At 34.5% G+C, this 20,494-nt stretch overlaps 1 protein-coding gene across 1 annotated transcript in view; it reads left to right on the top strand.

Annotated features, from left to right (window-relative positions):
* cacna1da (calcium channel, voltage-dependent, L type, alpha 1D subunit, a) overlaps nucleotides 1-20,494 on the top strand; it is a 100,920-nt gene that overhangs the window by 20,389 nt on the left and 60,037 nt on the right. The window contains 1 exon segment of the mRNA XM_042733812.1: nucleotides 15,599-15,738. Within this exon segment, the coding sequence (XP_042589746.1) occupies nucleotides 15,599-15,738 (140 nt within the window).

The following is a 20,494-nucleotide window of genomic DNA, read 5'->3' on the forward strand; positions in this document are numbered from 1 at the left end:
GCATGCTGCTTTTGTTATCTCATATTGACTACATGTAGACATTTATAAATGTATTTGTCACACCACAGGCCGTTTTAGTGAACTGCAAAAAAGCCAGGTGGGTAAAAATGGGATGTTGTGACTTTTAACAGCACGTAAATTTATATGACTATAAAAAAATTGGAACATTTTAACTTAAAATCGTTTAATAATATCCATTTTCATAATTTATGTAATAATAAGGGTTTTTTTTCATAATGTACATATTTTAAAGGGGGAAGTCGTGGCCTAATGGTTAGAGAGTCGGACTTGCAATCCAAGGGTTGTGAGTTCGAGTCTCGGGCCGGCAGGAATTGTAGCTGGGGGGAGTGAATGTACAGCGCTCTCTCCACCTTCAATACCACAACTGAGGTGCCCTTGAGCAAGGCACCGAACCCCAACTGCTCCCCGGGCGCCGCAGCATAAATGGCTGCCCACTGCTCCGGGTGTGTGTTCACGGTGTGTGTGTGTTCACTGCTGTGTGTGTGCACTTTGGATGGGTTAAAAGCAGAGCACGAATTCCGAGTATGGGTCACCATACTTGGCTGTAGGTCACGTCACTTTTTCACTTTTTTTCACTTTAAGTATTCCAACGTATTTCATAGAATAAAGATCATGATACTATTGTTCGGGAATTTTATTTTATTTTCATAGAATAAAGATCATGATACTATTGTCAGGAATTTTATTTTATTTTATTTTATTTCAACTGTATTGGATTTTATGTTGTTACATATTTTATTGATATACCTTTTTTTCCCTAAACATCTAACTTTTCTAACCAACACTCTGTCTGTGCCCCAGTTATGTCAAATAGTTAAACTCAATTCATTTAAATAAGTTTTGCAACTGAATAATTGGAATGGATAAACTGGCTTATAATATAATTTCATGTAATATATCAGATATTGTTAATATAAAACTAAAAGCAGAAGTTTTTTATTCCACACAATTTTTATTCCAAACAAAGAGGTTTTGTACCAATCCCATTAATTTTTTATTTTTTTTTATCCTGAATATTCAAAAAGCATTACTTTTTGATATTTGGTATTTTTTGATAACAAATCAGTGCCTTTATAAAACTTGTTTCCATAAGTTTGGACACAATGTAGATTTTTCAGGTTTTAACATTATTTTAGAACAAGTTTATCCCTATACGGGAAAGGACAAATTGAAGCAAACACAGCACATTCTGGCCTATGTAAGCTTTACACCATCGTTTCAACACATTTGTCAGGTTTAACCTATATTAGAGTCACAGTGAGATAAGACGAGCTTAAAATAGAGCAAAATTTGAGATGGAATCAGTCCCAAGCACAAAACTGCACCATAAGAAGGATAGAGGAAAATACTGATGTTAAGGATAGATGTGTTTAGTAGGAGTGTTTAGGAGGAGAAGCCACAGATTTCTCTGAGGGAAATGAGACGTGTGTTTGTGTGTCTGGCTGTGTCTCTGGACCCCAGCGGTGATGAAGGCTGAAGTGTATGTTTAATCACTTAGCTAACTGCTTATTTTCACCAGATGCGCTGACTTCCCAGTGCTCTTTGTCTTAGCGTGTGTGGGTTTGACGGCTTTGGAAAGCCACTGTCCGTTCGTGTTTGTTTGAATGTTTTATTTTTGTTGGTAGTGTTTGTTTTTGTGTGATATTGTTTGTGTGTTTTATTTTTGTTTTGATTAGTGTGTTTGTTTTTTATGGAGTGTGTGAGAGGAGAGAGAGAGAGTCATGGAGCTTGATCTAGTTTACGTGCTCTCAACCCATTTACTAACATTTCAAATTGTATCTTTAATATTGTCAGTTATAGCTGCAGCCATTTCATTTCTGAAGCTACATATTGCACATTTACCATTGAGCTGTTTTAGATAAAAGCATCAGTTAAATGAATAAATGTAAATGTAGAGACATCATGAAATGCCAGTAGCATTCATAATCTTAAACATTTCTGAGCAAGTAATTTAAGTGAGAAAAAACTATTACCTGGGATTTGATGTTATCTACTGTCAATTGAGTAGATCATCAAATTTTTCTGAAATATTAGATTTTTTTATAGAGCCCGACCGATATGGGTTTTTTGGGGGCCTATGCCGATACCGATATTAGGGAGTAAAAGGATACCGATATATCGGCCGATATTCTTTATGTGTAGGCTATATACACTTACCATTTGTGTGTCCAAACTTTTGACTGGTACTGTATATAGAATACAGTATATAGCCTACATAAACAGAATATATATATATATATATACATAAACACATTTTTTGCAATGATAACTCAAATGTGATGATCAAACGCGTATAATGATGTGACATCAGTGCACTTAACGGTAAACTTCACTTTACTTATTATACATAACTTAACACAAATAGAACAATATATATACCTCGAATAAAGAAATTAAACAAGGGTTACTGTGTAGGGCAAGCAAGCTACTGCCAAACCAACAGGGGCAGGTTTATGCAGGAATCACAGCTTTTCCAAATGTAAACATCTAAAATGAATAAATAATAATAATTCATATTTCTTTTTTTTTTTTTTTTTTTTTTTTCTTTTTTTTTTACAAACTCTGTGTTGTGTATTTTTCTGGTAATCCAGTGGACATGCAGAACATTCGTATTTAAATCATCTTTTTGCATTTTAATATTCACGGACACAGTCTATATGTACTGACCTGTTTTTTGTTTATTGATCAAAAATAACACAAATTCCATTAAATTCCGCGTTATACAGTAAATATCGTTTTTATGACTGGATTCCTCATATCCATCCATGTTTTCGCATCATTGGGCCCTACTAATGTAGCAAACGAATATAAGCTCATTGTGAGAGTAAAAGCTCCGTCTTGTGACAATGTAGCGTTAAGTCAACTTTCAGTAGACTCAAGCCACCACCGCACTGCCGTCTATTGGACTGCAGAAAGATACTAACTTTTCAGTCTGCTACATTACTGACTGTACTCACAAACTATGCTGACACTGTGTCTGCACTGCAACAGGACGCGACAAAGCGACCATTGAAGATCATTTGAACTTTGTGTCAGCACGTCATAAATAGAACAAGGCATCAGTTTACTGCATCCAGTGTAGACAACATCACTGATTATAATGGGTTTTATTCTACACCGGATGTGAGCAGCACGACAAAATACAATAGAATTCTATTGTATTTTGTCGTGCCACGCAATGTGATGTGACCGATGTGATAAGCATGAGTTTTGGGCTGTGGTGCGGCCGCTGGCTGGTATTAACACCATCATTGACTGAGTGGCCGCGCTCAGCTCCAGTGGCCATAACACAAGCTTTAATGCACCGCAGACGCATGCCGTGATGCACAGATCAGCTCAGTGGCTTCAGGTGTTCATGTGGATGTGCAGAAGCTGGTGGTCTGCTGTGTGTGTGCATGTGAGTGTGTGTGTGAGTGAGTCTCTGGCATGAGCACTCCGTCCTGGCTGAGTATTCCTCAGGTGATCTCGTGTTCAGGCATAAATCAGCAATCTTGCTGATGGGCATGGAGTCAAGTCATATTTCAGAATCACACTTACTAATGTGCAGAGGCACTCGCAGGGACACACAGGCATAATAGATGCAGATAAAGCCATAATATAGAATGTAGTTTATTTTTGGTAGTCCCTGAAACAGGCTGTATTTGTGGTTGTAAATAACTGGACTAGTGTTTTAGAAAAAAAGGATTCTGGATTATTATAAAGATTTCTTGCATCTTAAACAAGACATATTGTTCCAAGAAGACTATCCATGAAATGTAAATAGAAAATATAGCTGCAAGCAGCAATTAGTTGGCCAAGCACTACAGAAGCAAGCCTCAGACAAACTGCAGGAATGAGTAATTAAAACCATTTTAAGATTATTTTAGTCAAAATGGCTGAAAAATCATAAATACAACCACTAGTAATATGATTTCTTGGCTTACCACTTTTGACCAATAGGTGGCGCTATTACCAAATTAATGTAGCATGGTCAGTGTGAGGTGACAATGGAACATACAAAGTTTGGTGTCAGTATGTCAAATATTTGCAAAGATACAGCCTCAGATGCAGTTTGGCACTATGCCTAAAATTTGTAGCGGCGCTATACAAAACACGTTTATTGACATGAAATCCATAACTTTTTGTCATCACAGTCTGAAGATCATCTGACTTTCACCTGATTTTGATGAAAATTTAACCAACGGTTGATGAGAAATTTAAAAAAGTAGGTTTTCAACAGGAAGTTCAGTAAATTATGGTAAAAATTGGTATCGATGTTCTTGGCATGATCCAAGGAATCTATCAACATCAGTCACATTACAATAGTCTAATGTAAGCAAAAGTTATTAGCATTTTTATAAATTTCATAATAACTTTTGACCACAAGGTGGCACTGAACCCAAACTTTTTGAGTACCATCAGGGTATGGTGTTAAAGATGCTTACCGAGTTTTGGAACAAAATTCAAAATGGCCGACGCCCAAAATGGCTGACATGGGAAATTCGACTTGCATGATGCATCGAATCTAAAGAGACCAGTTTTGTCATTTTTGGCCCAACCATTCAGAAGTGAGAAGCAAAAATATGCATTTTTAATATCACTTGACCTCTAGGTAGCACAGTGCCGAAACACTGCATGTAGTCTCAAGTCATGCTTGCTATAACAAACACCAAGCTTGGTCTCAATATGCCTAACCTTTGTGGAGATATAGCCTCACATGCATTTTTGCATGCTTTTCGTAGAATTCTTTTGTGTGTTATTCAAGAACGGTTGGATGAATCAACTTGAATTCCATAACTTTTCCCAGCATAGTCTGAAGATAATCTGGTTAAATTTTCATGACAATCGGTGCAACGGCCTAGGACATGTTCGAAAAAGTAGGTTTTATGAAAAATTAAAAATAGCGAAAAAACTCAACCTTGTGATTTGGAGATTGGAGTTCATTAAACTTGGCAGGAGCCAAGGATTCAGAGGATTCTCACAGTTCAAAAGTTATTAGCATAAACATGAGTGCAAATTTGGACAAGTGGTGGCGCTAGAGAGTCTGAGTTAGAGACTCCAAATTTGCTATGGTGACTTTCCTCACTGTCCTCTATCAGTGTGCCAAATTTCACAACTTTCCCACAAGCGGTTCTATGGGCTGCCATGGAGTTGCGGCGGAAGAAGAAGAAGAAAAAGTAAATCACACCAACCTTCGGTGCTTGGCCCCTAATGAAACATCTACAAATGACTAACTAGCAGCTGTTTTCATTACAAAGACCTCGCTAGATGTTCTGACTTCAGTGCTGATGTTTGGATACAATACAACTTTATTTTGTTTTGTCTGCTTAAGATATTTCCTGCATGAATAGAGCATCCTGTTACTTATTAAGAGATGGTGGGAAGCATTTGTCAATGTTTGGTTAAATGGTTTCATTTTTCTGTTATCTTACTGGCAGTTGTACTTTGCATCAAGCTGTGAATTTGTAATTTACTGTAGGCTAATTTATAATAAAATATTATTTAATACTTTTTCTTTTTTTTCTTCTTTTTCTTCTTTTTTTGTTACAATCGGTGAAGTGAAATAAAAGTTTTTCTTTCATGTTTTAGTTTTAACTGTAAGTCTCTGTTGAGCATTATATAGATTTTATAGATACATTAGATACATAGATCTAGTGCTGTCAGACGATTAATCGTGATTAATAGCATCCAAAATAAATGTTTTTGTTAATGTAATATATGTGTGTACTGTGTATATTTATTATGTATGTATAAATACACACACATACAGAATATATTTTGAAAATATTTACATGTATTTACATGTATATATTTATATTTGTTTAATTTATATTATATATATATATATATATATATATATATATATATATATATATATATGTATGTAATATATCAATTTAACATATTTTTCTTAAATATATACATGCATGTGTGTGTATTTATATATACATAATAAATATACACAACACACACACATATTACGTAAACAAAACTTTTATTTTGGATATGATTAATCGCAGTCAATCGTTTAACAGCACTAATAGATACATTATGTAGATACATTAGATTTGTGTTTTCAAAAATGTTATGATAATCAATGGTTACCAAATGATGGAATAAAATATTAACAGTTTAATAAAGCTTTTACAAAAACAACCCAATTACAATTTGACAATATTTTTTTTTGACAATAAGTGCTGCACATAAGATTTACTATTAAAATTAAAACATTCCTGGTTCTTTCCACTTTCATTGTATGAAAAAGAGGTGTTTTTTTGTGTTGTGTGTTTGAAAGAGTTTACATTTGAAATCATTTTCAAAGAGCTGCTTAGTTGTGTTTTTTTTGTGTGAGATTTTGTATGGCTTTAACACTCTATCTCAAACGTTTCTGCTTTGATAGTCCCCTCTTTTCAATCAGAGGCCACATTTTCAGGAGAAATTGCTTTGCTCTAGAGGTCATCGTGTGATAAATGAGTTTCTTAATGGAATATGTGATGCAGTGTTGAATTGCAGTATTATGGCAGATGATGATGTTTTGTGTTTTGAGGGAGATCTTTGGTGCAGGAGATTTATCTCCTCATTAGTATTCAGTCATTTTTTGCATGTGCCTGTGCTCTTTGCTGCCGCCCCCTCACACTGCCTCTTAGTGGTCAGGGGTGGAACAGCGCGTCGAAGACCGCCAGATTCTGAGCGGTGCTGCATCATGTGAAAGGATGCGGTTTGTTGCTGGGTTACTGAGCATGAGTTCGAGGTTCAGGATTGTACGGCTGAGAGAGAGAGAGGAGGGGGAATAGATGCTGCATTCATCTGCCTGTCTTCATGCATTCAGAGTTTATCACTGCAAGGTCATTGGAAATACTGTCATATTTCTATAGCGTGTTTGTTATCAGGATCTTTTCTATTTGTGTTCCTCTGTTTTTTTCTGGAGAAAAGTTCTTCCTGTGCTGGTACGTGGTTGTTTGTCACTCTTGTTCAACAAGCCCACACACACAAACACACACCGTAGGAGGTAGAGGGGCGACTTTATGAAGTGGTCTCCGTTCCCTCCAGCTTTTCTGGTGTAGACTGACTGATCTATAGAGACGAGAGAGAGGGATAAAGATGGAAGTAGAGGAGGTAGAGAGATGCATTTTCCCTGTCTCTCAGAAAGACCAAGTTTCAGCTTTGTCACAATGCTTACTACTTTGAAACCATAACATCACTAGTCAAATGACATCAAGACCTTGTATGTAAATTTATGTATTAAAACTAGGGCTCTCAGTGGTCTCAACACATTTATTTAGAATGATTCATTCGATTTATTATAATAAATAAATTATTGAATAATAGATATCTTTTTTCAATTGCACACACAATACTGGTGACCAAAAGTGCACAATATTTGGTTTTAATGTCCCTTTTTATATTTGAATTTAATTTGACCTTCATATTATGAGGAACATGTTATATTGGGGAGAGAAAAACACCCATTTGCTTTTTAACTGTCTAAATTATTTGGCAAAAAAGGCAAACTACAGCTTATGGTGGAATATTGGATTTATTTAATATTCAGTAAAAAATGAATAGAAAAACAAAAAGCTCACAGGAAAATGCATACCTTGACTAAAATATTATCAATTATTAATATTGCATTGGTTTCACCTTGTATTTGATTATGTAGCCGCACTGGGCAGTACGTTAACGTTAGCTCAAATGATATATAGGGAATTTTAATAATTAATCAGGAATATGATTAATATATATATCTCGCGTAACAGTTACATTAAAATTATTGAAGATGAAAAATAGGTCAATTGTATATATCAATAACTCATTACAAGGCACTGTAATTTACTCATTAATATGTCAATATTCCATTCTTCATATCAATTAACGTGATATCTTTTACTGGGAATTAATGCAAATCGAACAGTGGTTTTGTCCAGCAAACGGCCGTAAGATTAACTTATCAACTTCAATAAAGTTATCACTTCTTATAATTCCAGGAAAGATAGTTTCTGGCCATGAAACCATTCTCCCGTCCTTTATAAAATTTAGGTTACTGGAAAGTAACAAATAAGCTTTGTAGCTAAGATCAAACATTTCATTGACTTCGTAATGTGAGCATTTTAGACAGAAGCAATCATGAATATATTGGCTTTTAATAATTGAACTAATAATACATCAAACTACGATTCACACAGAGTAAATATGCGTATAAAAATACAAACAGTAAAAACAAATACAATACAAAACGAATAACAAAATGAGAGAGAGAGAGAGAGAGTGAGTGAAAAGGTGAGCGAGAGAAGGTGAGAGAGAGATAGGCAGAATCATGCAGAATGATCGCGCAGTATCAAGGAATCAGATCACCTTGAAAAGGGAATAGACAACCTTAAGCAGCGTTTAAATCTCTATAGGAAATAATACTTGCATGTGGGTATCTTTGTGCCTGCTAAGAGCTGCGTGCGTCGTGCTTTTGGAGCTGGGCGTGTTCTCTCGGGTCTTCCGGGGCGAGCAGACTCGCGCGAAGTTTCAAAGGTTCAACGAACGTAGAGTTACAAAAGAAATAATTCAGAGTTCGTCTCCCTCGTGTAGGGAGAGGCGATATAAGAATAAAACTTAGTAAAGAAAAGCAAAGAAAAACGGAGATGAAAGCTCCCTAAGGAGCCATCGCGACAGACGTTCTCTCGACGAAGTGCCGAAACAAAAGTGCAACGAGAAAGTTCTGTGTCAGTCTCTTATGGAGCGACTGGGTTCACGCCTCTGTTTGCGCGAACAACCAATGAACGTCCACGATCTGAAGCGGGAAAAAGTTCCTTTGTCTCTGGGGAGACACCCACTCGAGTGAGTTATGGTGTTGTCAGAATTCAGCAATTATATTCCAGCAAGATGGTAATTCCAGAATAATACATTTTACTGTAATTTCCTATGTATGAGTGGTTCGGTCAAAGCAAGATGGTTAAACAGATACCAAAAATGACAGGAAAAGGTAGGAGAAACATAAAGTTACATTCATATGCAGAATTACACACATTTAAAGTTTGATTAACACAATAAAATTGTAGATACTCCAATTTGATATGGAAGACATCTAAGCACAAAAAGGAAATACAGTCAATACATTTAGAATATATTTACTTTCCTTTTTCCTTACAAGAATTCCTAGCGAGCTGGGCTTTATTCTGTTTCTCCCATGTTGGGGTAATAAAGTTTTACGATCGGGTCAGGAATTTAAACCCAGCCATGCTGGCACCAGGCCGGCCATTCAGCTTGCAGAGAGTTTGATTTACCTGCATGAGTTCAGGGGCTAAAAGCTTTGGGTTTTAGCCAAGGAATGTGCATTGTTTTAGATTCAACGAGCCATGATTCATTAATTCAGAACCAATGAATGAATGAACTGCTCATACGCTACAATTGGTTTTTATTTTAGTGAAGGTTCCTTAATACAAATTTATCTGCTTCAAACAAAATATATAAAATGGATTGCTGTGGACTGTAGGTCATTAATAAGCGTCTGTTCAGTGCTATGGAGACAAAGCAATCATTATGTTGACTTCAAATATTTTTTTTTGTCTTCATTTGCCACTATTGTCTTTGATTTGTCTTCATTTGGAGACTTCTCTCTAAAATTGTTATGGGTGGGTGATATGACCAAAATCTTATATGACCTTATGAGTAATTTTATTTCATTGTAACAATATTTCACAATATAGTTATTTTTGCTTTGAATAAGGTATTTATGATATCAAAATTTTTGAAGCCATAGAAATGTCATAATTCTTGTCACCAGTCCAATATCAAAAAAAACCATAATACTAGCCCCCCCAAAAAAAGGCTCACTGTAGACAAGAAACCAACTTATACATTAGAACACATAAATAAGAAATGGTACATACATTGGGTAAAGTAATTAAATGAATAAAAACACTGCATATTCTTCACTGTGTAAATTAGATATATATTTCCTCTTATTAAAGTTTTTAATTAACTTATTAGAGATTTTCTCTCTTTTGTTGTTTGATTAACAAGAATGACAGACAGCAGGAATATTAGACTGCTGTCACTTTAAGAGCTGCCTGGATCCAATATACTGTTGCACATCTGTTTTTTTTTTTTTTTTTGCTTTCACTTGCAAAGACAGCCATTTTGACACATACAAGTGAGTTCTTTTTTGCTGCTGATTGTGTTTCAACAGCTTAAAATCACTTGTTTTTAAACTGCAATGCTTAAAAATGTGTGCAAACGATGTGTTTTCATGACCACGTAGCACAGCAACGTCACGAGAGCATGTAACCACAATGACAAATTCCTACCTGTATATCGCCCGCCCCTATATTGTTATATGCAATTATTTTGAATAATTAATTAAAGACATAACAGGTAGTTAGTATGAAGCATTAAAATGTGTAATCCATTCAAAACCCTAATTGAAACTAATTTTGGTAAACTTGGTATTGCTCATAACTTGCTTTTGGAGTTTCTGATCAAATCGTTAACCCTAAATATTAATATTAACTTTTCACTTGTAACACACTCACATTTGTGCTAAGGATGATTTCTCAAATCATGTGGCTTGTTGACGTGAGGTGTGTTTTGTGATGCATTTTTTGGACTATAATATCACACACACACACACACACACACACACACACACACACACACACACACACACACACACACACACACACACATATATATATATACTGTAGCAGTGTGCTAGAAAACACTGAGCTTAGCAACCACATTTGTAAAATATAAAAACAATTGTTTATGCCTTTAATCTTGTAAGCTGTATGAAATATTTTTTCAAATGACTGATACAACTCATAGTCGATCTATTGACAGTTTGTTGCCAGATGAATGTAGTGCATGTGCTGGTATGTGCCGTATATATTCTGTTGCTTTGAACAGAGGACAATGTGATGTTTCTGGGATAATAAACGACATGATGTCACTCTGACTCATGTCATGGCAGCTATTCGCCACATGCACACATTTGCCTGCTTGTGTGTGTGTGTGTGTGTGTGTGTGTGTGTGTGTGTGCATGTTTTTATATGCTTCATTTCAAACCAGTGTTATGCTAAATGGCATGCTGTATTTACCAATTATCAAAACACTTAAAAGAACAAATCAGAAGCAGATTAACCTTCTTGATGGATCAGCATTTAGCATTTATTTAATGGATTTCTCTGCTCACATTTTTTTGTGAATCAGTTTATTGTTAATTTATTAATTACAATAATTTATATTAGTGGGGAAGTCGTGGCCTAATGGTTAGAGAGTTTGACTCTTAACCCTAAGGTTGTGGGTTTGAGTCTTGGGCCGGCAATACCACTGAGGTGCCCATGAGCAAGGCACCAAACCCCCTTTTATAGTTTCTTTCTTCTGCAGAATACAAAATAAGATATTTTGCTCAAAGTTCATGCTGCTCTTGTCCATATAAGTCATATGGACAACTTTTATAGTGATTCTGTGTTTTCTTTTTAGAGGTTGACAACCCCTGATTACCATCTATGTACTTTCATTATGTGGAAAAGAGCAGCATGGACATCTCAGAAACATATCAAAACTTCTTATTTTGTGTTTCATGGAAGAAACTAAGTCATATTTGTAAGGAGGTTAAGTTTATTTTTGTGTTAAAGGACTAGTTTATCTAAAAAAACAACAACAATGTACTCACTCTAAGGCCATCTAAGAGGTAGATACGTTTATTTCTATGAATAGTTTTAGCGAAGAAATGTAGCACTACATCTCTTGCTCACCAATGGATCTTCTGCAGTGAATGGGTGCCGTTAGAATAAGAGTCCAAACAGATGATAAAAATATGACAATAATCCACAAGTAATTCACACAACTCCAGTCCATCAATTAACGTCTCGTGAAGCGAAAAGCTGCGCAAAACAAATCCATCATTTTAACTTGAAACCAAATCACTATATGGCTGTTTTGAATGAAAAAAAGATTTTAGATTTTATTTTGCTCTTAACAAATATCCAGACAAAAAAAATATACCACAACACTAACCAAACAATTAAAACAGATGTCATTAACATAAAAGGGATGTTGAGCTTTTGATGTTGAAGGTGAAATTTGTATGTGTGTAACACTAGGGCATGTGTTTGTGAGATGTTTTTGTTTTAGTAAACTAGCTAATGATGTTTTGTGTGTGTGTGTGTGTGTATGTGTGTGTGAGAGAGAGAGAGTATGTACAGTTAGTCTTTAGAGCATAAATAAGCAGAGATGAGTCAGAGATATTTATGGATTGCCCCAAAGGCCTGTGTTTTCCTCTCTCTCTTTCTCTGTGTTCTCACACTCTGCTGATGGATGAATAAAGTAGAGGGGTAATGGACTGGGAATGCTGTATCACATTGCCCTCAACCGCATATCGCTTAATGAAGCTCTTCTGCTCCTGTTTGTTTATTTGATATGTAAATTGTTTCAGTGTTGTTTATTTGCACAATATGATAGGTTAAAGTCTGTTTTGTTAGCAAAGCTCATCATTTAAAGTAGCCATATTTAAAATATGAAATTGAATCAGTGTGTCCTTGCTCTTTCACTGAATCTCACAGAAAAATGCTTTCAGGCCATGGTTTGCCTTAAAGTCAGAAGAAATTTTTTTTTTTTTTGCATAACGGAAACAAAGTAAATTTTTAGCACCATTGCAACATTTTCATGATGTCACCACATTTCCCTCCAAATGTTCATTTATATGATGCATTTTGAACATTTTATATAAAAAAGTTGAATCGTAAACCTTGTTTAAAGTAAACATATATATTTACACTTGAAACACCTGTTCTCTAGCAGATGCTCCTTTTATAAGAGGCTTCTGCTTGAGCCAAAGCATCGCTTCGGTTTTGGACATTTGGTTTTGTGGCTTGTTTTGGTTTACTTTGCCCTTGCACTTCAACACCGCAATACACTACATCTCCCTGCATTCATGCATCTTACATTACTGTTTTCCAATACATAGTACAATGTTGCTTTTTATTCTTTTATCTTTGATTATTATTAAATAAAGTGCAATTAAATAACGAGTTTTCCCTCTACCAATATTTTAAACAACTACCTACCTCAACTCTAGTCTTCATTCGATTACTTGTGGGGGGTACTTACGCACTGTAGCCCGCTGGGTGAAAAACGCAACTGGTAAAAACAGCCTTCAACACCATGGATGTGCTCCCGAAACAAATACTACTACCCACGTTGACCGCAACACTACAGAAAAATAACAAACTCGACACAAACATCTCAAAAGAAACATGCCTCTATGCCTATCTGGGAACCTCAAGTTCAAACAACATTGCACAACATGGTTACTTACCACCTGCGGCACAAACTAACTCATGTGTGTCTCAAAATGATCAAACAGTATTCAAAATCGAACAAAATAAACGCAGTAAATTAAACAAATGAGGACAAGCCCCCAATTTGTTACAACCCATGGCTCAAGGGAAGCAACAAACAGAGGACACACGTAAAACCAAAATTGTTGACTCAAAATATAATTTTATCAAATAAGAGTCACATGAAGAAAGTGAACAAAAACAATAAAGAAAACAACTATGTATTGGAAAACATTAGTAATGTCAGTGTGTAATGTAAGATGCATGGATGCAGGGAGATGTAGTGTATTGTAGTGTTGAAGTGCGAGGGCAAAAGTAAACCAAAACAAGCCACAAAACCAAATGTCCAAAACCGAAGCCCTGCTCTGGCTCAAGCGGAAGCCTGTTTAAAAAAGGAGCGTCTGATAGAGAACAGGTGCTTCAAACAGCTGCCAATCAAAGTAGTTTGTGGGCTCAACAGCAATTCCATTTATCTTATATCTTCTATGTACCATTATATATTAAACATTATCCTATTATATTTTTATATCCCACTTTAAATATGGTATTTTATTTTATTTGTTTATTCCAACCATAATTTATTTGATTTACTATTTAAATCTGTATCGTTATTGTTATCCTGATTAAATTTTTAGGTGGATAGATAAATGCTATACTGTACTACAAAGTTAGAATTTTGGCAAGTGCATTTGTTTGTTTCCGTCATGTGTTTTTCTGTGTCATCTGTTTTTGATTGCCTCTTTGACATCTTGTAAATATCTCATATTCAGTGCTGCGGCTTTTTTTCTTCGCTGCTGTCACTCATATAACTCTCTCTGTCTCTGTCTGTAGTAGCAGGTTCAGTGAGCCTGGGTTACTCTTTTCCCGCAGTAACAAAAGGCTTTTTCTCTGTTACACAGGGCTAAGTGCTCCATTCAGTCGTCTGTAAAATGTTGGCAAAACGAAGCCCACAGCGTATAAAAGCTTCCCAAATGTCCTTACACTTAAACGCACACACGCCAACTAACCTCTTTCATTGTGCAACCTTTGCACAGCTGTCACACACACATAAAGGAGAAAGCTTGAGTCTGTGTGTGTGTGTTTGTATAAAGAGATGCTATTTGACAAGTTAAATGACTGTGTCTAACACCATCAATGCACAGAAAACAACCCACTAGCCACTGCCACGACTGAGCCGCATGCTTTAATGCTTCAAAAAGACTACGCTTTCAGTTTTATTAACGTATTGTAGCACTGTTGTTGAGGTGTTGCGGAGTAACTAAAAGGCAAATCACATGGAATGGTATTTTCCCTAATAACATTTATTCAATGACAATTTTAGCTGCCATTGATCTGTTTATGCTACAGTTCTAAGACACGGACTTAAAAGGGTGATGATATATAGGATCATTTATATTATGTTTCTGGATGTGCTATGGAGATTCTAGTTTATGAAGTTTTTAGCATCAGAAAAAGTGAAAAAAAAAGAAAAAGATCTTAATTTTATGTGACTAACACTTTTTTATTATCATGTTTATTTTATTATAGAGTAATGGGAAGATAATTGTAACTTGTTGTTTCACAATTCAGATTTTTTTTCTCAGAGTTTATATTTCACTTTTTTATATTGTAAGTTCACATATCGCAATTCTGTTTTATGTTTCCATCATGCAAAAAAAAAAATAAAAAAAAAATAAGAAAAACAGAGAATAGTGGGGTTTTTTTATCTCACTATTCAGATTTGATAAATTTTATAAAATTACAAGAAATAAACTCTAAATTCTCTTAAAATCATAAGATTCTTAAAATTCTAAAATCTCACAATTCAGAGTTTTTGTCTGCCATTTAATAATTCATAATTCATTCATAATTCATAATATTAATTTGATATAAACAGAATTGAGAGGAAAAAAGTCAAAAAGTTGCAATTACCTTCTATATTATAAGCTTCCTTAAATATGTTTAAATATCAAGGACATTTAAAATAAATCTATTTCATGACCCCTTTAAACTTAAAAAAGCAAGCATTTCATCTAATTAATTAATGTTTAAATCACTTGTATTCACTCTCAAATGATTAATTTTGTTGTCACCTCTGACTGTGTTCACCTGGGTTGGAAAGACCTACACTAAAAAAACTGGCTGCAAAAAGTTCATGTGTGTATGTGTTTGACCGAGGATTGTATAGCTTTGGCAGTGAGCTGTAATGTGTCTTTGAATTTATTGTACACTCTCCACAGTTGTTCATCTTATTGATTGGTTTCTCTCTCTCCCTCTTCTGTCTCCCACAGGAAACAGTCGAATATGCCTTCCTTATCATTTTCACTATCGAAACCTTCCTGAAGATCATAGCGTACGGCTTGGTGATGCATCAGAACGCATATGTCCGAAACGGATGGAACATGCTGGATTTCGTCATTGTCGTCATAGGGTATTTTTTATCTGCTTATATACCAAAGCTTAGCCACTGTTCCGTTAACTCAAAGTTTTTGCATATCACCTTGATTACAAACAGCACATCTTTTTCATTTTTTCTCCTTAATTTCTTGATCGCCCCTTCCAATTTAATTTAAATTGTACGTTTTACATTTATATTGCTAAAGCATCTGGTAAAATCATCAGTAAAGTAATAATAGCAAATAAAATATTGATAATTTCAATAATAATGCATAAATGAAAATAAATTCTGCATTTATTTATATGTTCAGTATGCATATAAATTTATATATGTACGCAAGGGCTCAAAAAATCCACAGTTATTGTAATATTATTTAAATTTCAAATAATTCAAAATTTTAAATTTACTTTTTAAATAAATTTTAAAATGTAATTTATTTCTCTGATGCAAAGCTGAATTTTCAGCATCATTACTCTCCAGTCTTAAGAGTCACATGATCCTTCAGAAATCATGCTGATTTGCTGCTCAAGAAACATTTCTTATGATTATTAATGTTGAAATAGTTTTACTGCTTAATATTTTTCTGGAAACTGTGATATTTTATTCAGCAGTCTTTGATGATTAGATATTTCTATTTAAAATGAATTCTTTGTAACAATATAACCTTTTTTTATTATTATTAATTTAACACATTCTTGCTTTTTAAAAGTAAAAAAAAACTTTTGAACTTTAATAGTCTATATACAGCGGTTAGAAATAATGTTTAATATTAGTGCAAGCTTGTATGGATTTTTTTGGATTTGTTTTATGAAAAAGACATCTTGGTGGCCCTAAAAGTCTGAACAGCAGTATGTATATAGAAGGAAGGCTTTTAGAAGGATAAAGTATTTTCTAAGTTTCCTTCTCTTTCTGTTTCCTTTTATATTTCATCATCTTTTGGAATGTCACTTTCACAAATTTTCCTCCTTTCAAGCTCTTCACCTTCTCCTCAACTCCCAACACACGCACGCACATACATACACACACACACAGGCACATGCTCCTCATGCGGCTATATGACCCAGAAAAGACCTGAGCTGCTGTCTTGCTCTATACTGTCTCATTATACCAGCCTCTATGGAGCATTTCCTGATTTTAGATTAGAGTTCATCATGGACTGTATTACGCACTCTTTATTCTCAGATGAAATGTATTTATATTTAAAAACCATGTTTGCAGACCTACTCCTCAAGTGTCCCTTTGCAAGCATTAGTTGCTTTTTATCAACTGGTTATTTTATTTTTTGAAGATCTGGTAGATGAGGAAGAATCCTCAACCTCTTCTGGCTGGTTTTTGTAAAAATGTGTTAATTTAATTTCACTTTCTACTGTATCAGCCTAAAAAAGATGCAGAAGCCCAGAGATAAAATGATGAAGAATGAAAGCTGCTCTTCTTTTGTCCGTGCCTCAGGCCTGTTTCATAGCGCATGCATAAGCAGTGTGTAAGCAAAAGCAAAAGAAGATTAAGTGGACCATAGGTATAATGTTGTTTCACACTGACAGTGCCTGTGAATAGTTTGTGATTTTAATCTGTATAAAGATTGTGCTGCGTAACACAACTGCATCTCTATACAGAAATTGCTTTAGTTATGTTTAGACACTTCTTACACTTTGAAAATATGTATTTCTTCAAAGTTCCAGTGGCCAAAAAAAGACACCTTTTTCTGTCTCTTTCAGTTTTTGCACCCAAATTATATTTGGTAAATTTTACATTTTACATATATTGTCAAATAGTTTGCAGCTGGTGTTATCAAATTATGTGGTCAAGTAATATTATCAGATAAAATATTGATATTAGCGATGCACTGAAAATTCTTGGCCGAAGCCGAACAAAATTAAACACTGGGCTGAAATGAGTCTCATTACGAATACATTGCACATATTGCATTGTCACATGACTTGTAAAAAAAAAGAAAAAAAATTGTGTGAGCATCTGACGAGTACGACTGTTTCAGTGCAGATTTTCCTTGCGCTTTGGACTTTGAACTCTGGTTAACAAGCAGATCTGATGGGAGTTCGTGCAGCGCTGTCAGAATGCATGCAATTCGTGCATGTATTAGACTAATTGTTTAAGGCCATTTCATGATTTCAATAATCATACAGTAACCAGCAAAAATCACCCCTTCCTCTTCTCATCAAAAACATGCGATGCAGTACTAAACAGTCTCTCGCTGTCTGTGCTTGTAATGATTCTTGCGTCTTTCTCTGACAGTTTTAAATGCATCCACACTGCTGACGTGTGCTACATTAAAGAGTGCGGGCCTCTCAAGCAACGCTGGTTGCTATTTGATAACGTCGCGTCATTGTTCAGTACAATTTATTTGGTCTTTTCTCTTATTCATTTCGTTTGCCGAACATTCGGTGCATCCCTAATTGATATGTTTAGAAAAATGGAGCCACACTACACTGAAAATTGGTGATGAAACAGTTTTCACTCAGAAATTGCTAGTAAATTTCACAATTAATTTTAACAAAGAAATGCACATTAAATTAAACATTAAATTTAGAAGTTTAAAGCCTGAAATGGCATTGTCTTGTAAAACGTACTCCAATACTTTTACAGTGTATCGTTCAAAAGTGACACTTTTAAAAGGATTGCTTTTATTCCGCAAGGCCACATTTATAATCTAACAAAATATTTCTATTTCAAATAAATGCTGTTCTTACGCACTTTCTATTTATCATATCATCATCAAGAATCATAAAAAAACACAGTTTCCACAAAAATATTAAGCAGAACAACCATTTTCAGCAATGCTTATAATAAAAAAAAAAATTCTTAAGCAAATCAGCATATTAGAATGATTTCTGAAAGATCATGTGACACTGAAGACTGGAGTAATGATGCTGAAAATTTAGCTTTGCATCACAGGAATAAATTACATTTTAAAATAGAAAAGAGTTGTTTAAAATTGTAATAATATTTCACAATATTACTGTTTTTACTATATTTTTGTTTTTACAATGTATCTTGGTAAGCAAAAAAGACTTCTTCCAAGAAATATATAAAAAAAAAAATTACTGATTCCAACATTTTTTTATTTTTTTATTCTGTTGATTTGATCTTAACTTGTATTGAACCCTGAATTTTCCTTTTAAACTTAAACAAAACCACACTGTAGCCATAAACTACTAAAATCATCTAGATTCAGTCTGTCATTTTACTGAATAGAAAGTGTTTGTGAGTCTGTACTGTAAATTCCTTATATGTGCGATATATAAAAAAAGCTGTAACTGTTCTGTCCTCTTTTACATCTGTATCTCTCGCCGCTGATGTTTTTTTTAGCCCACTGTCCTGTTGGCTTCTTTGTAGATCACCTCAAACTGTGTACACTCTCGTCTTTTTCCTCTGTATTTCCTCATCAGCATCTCTATCTCACTCATACACGCACAGTCCACTGGGTAGCTAGGTCACATTTCGATCATTTCGCCTCATGCAGAAGAGCTGTCTCCCTCTCTCTCTTCACCTATCCGTCTCTCTGTTCACGGAGCTGTCGCTCATGATCTTTAGCTCCCGCGCAGCAGCCCCTCTGTAGGTGAAGATTAACCAAGGATACTCACAGATAGGTGATTCATAGGCGATACTCAGATAGATGCATTCAAAGTACAATTTTTGTCACACATGTTTTTATTAGTGTTTTATCTACTGTTGTTGAGGTCCTGTAATAAATCATTATTCAGATGTGCACCATGGTCAGTTCAGGTCATCGCATGCTGCTTTTTTTATCATGTGTACAGCAGATGATGCCACCTGATGTTGTTCGGATTGAATGTCTTGCTGTTTATGTTTTGGCAAGATGTTTTGATATTATCCTTCTACTTTGGATTAAGATTACAAGCAATTTTTTAAAGCAGTTTTTGTATTATTTTCAAAGGTAACAGTTTTTATAAGAAATTTTATGTAGATTTGTACTCATAAAATATAAGTTATTATTTTCTTTTCTTCTGATTTCTTCTGAAGATTATAAACTTTATATACTATGTAAGATTTTATATACTAACCCCCCATTTCACAGACAAGGCTTAAGCCTAGTCCCAGACTAAAATGTAAATCTGAGCTGTTTCAACTGAAAGAAACTTGCACTGACTCATGTTAAAATACATCAGTTTCTTTGTTTGTCTCAAGATGCACACCAGTAATGTTTTTATTTTTTCTAAGGCACATTTATAAAAATTAATTAAATGTCCTAATTGAACTAGGGATGCACCGATATGAAAATTTTTGTCCGATAACCGATAATTCTTTATATATGAAAGCCGATAACCGATATGTTGGCCGATAAATCTAAATCCAAATTTTTATATAATTTTTGAGAGCCTGATTACAAAAAAGTCTCACCATTAAAAGCTATTAAACCCTTTAACATAAATCAAACATAAAGCAGCCTTACAAATAAATAAAATAATGCAAACAAGTCACTGGACAACATTACTTAGGTGTAAAAAAAAATAATAATCATGTGCCATGGATTAATTAAACAGAATAGCCTCCGCACCGATGATAGTAAAATGATTTTAATTAAACCATATGAAAATAATGAGATAAAAATAAAAGTAGTGGTTATTATTAATAATATATCAATGATTTAGAAAAATAAGTATCTTAAATTAATAGCTACAATTGTTTCAAATAGCAACATTTCTGTTTAAGCTGTGTGCAATGTTGCTGAAGAGCTGAATGAACCCCAGTAAACTGAAGCGCTTTGCTGGCAGCTTATTTAACTCAAGGAAACGCATCATATATGAGATTA

The sequence above is a fragment of the Cyprinus carpio genome, chromosome B11 (assembly GCF_018340385.1).
Source record: "Cyprinus carpio isolate SPL01 chromosome B11, ASM1834038v1, whole genome shotgun sequence".
Classification (NCBI taxonomy): Eukaryota; Metazoa; Chordata; class Actinopteri; order Cypriniformes; family Cyprinidae; genus Cyprinus; species Cyprinus carpio.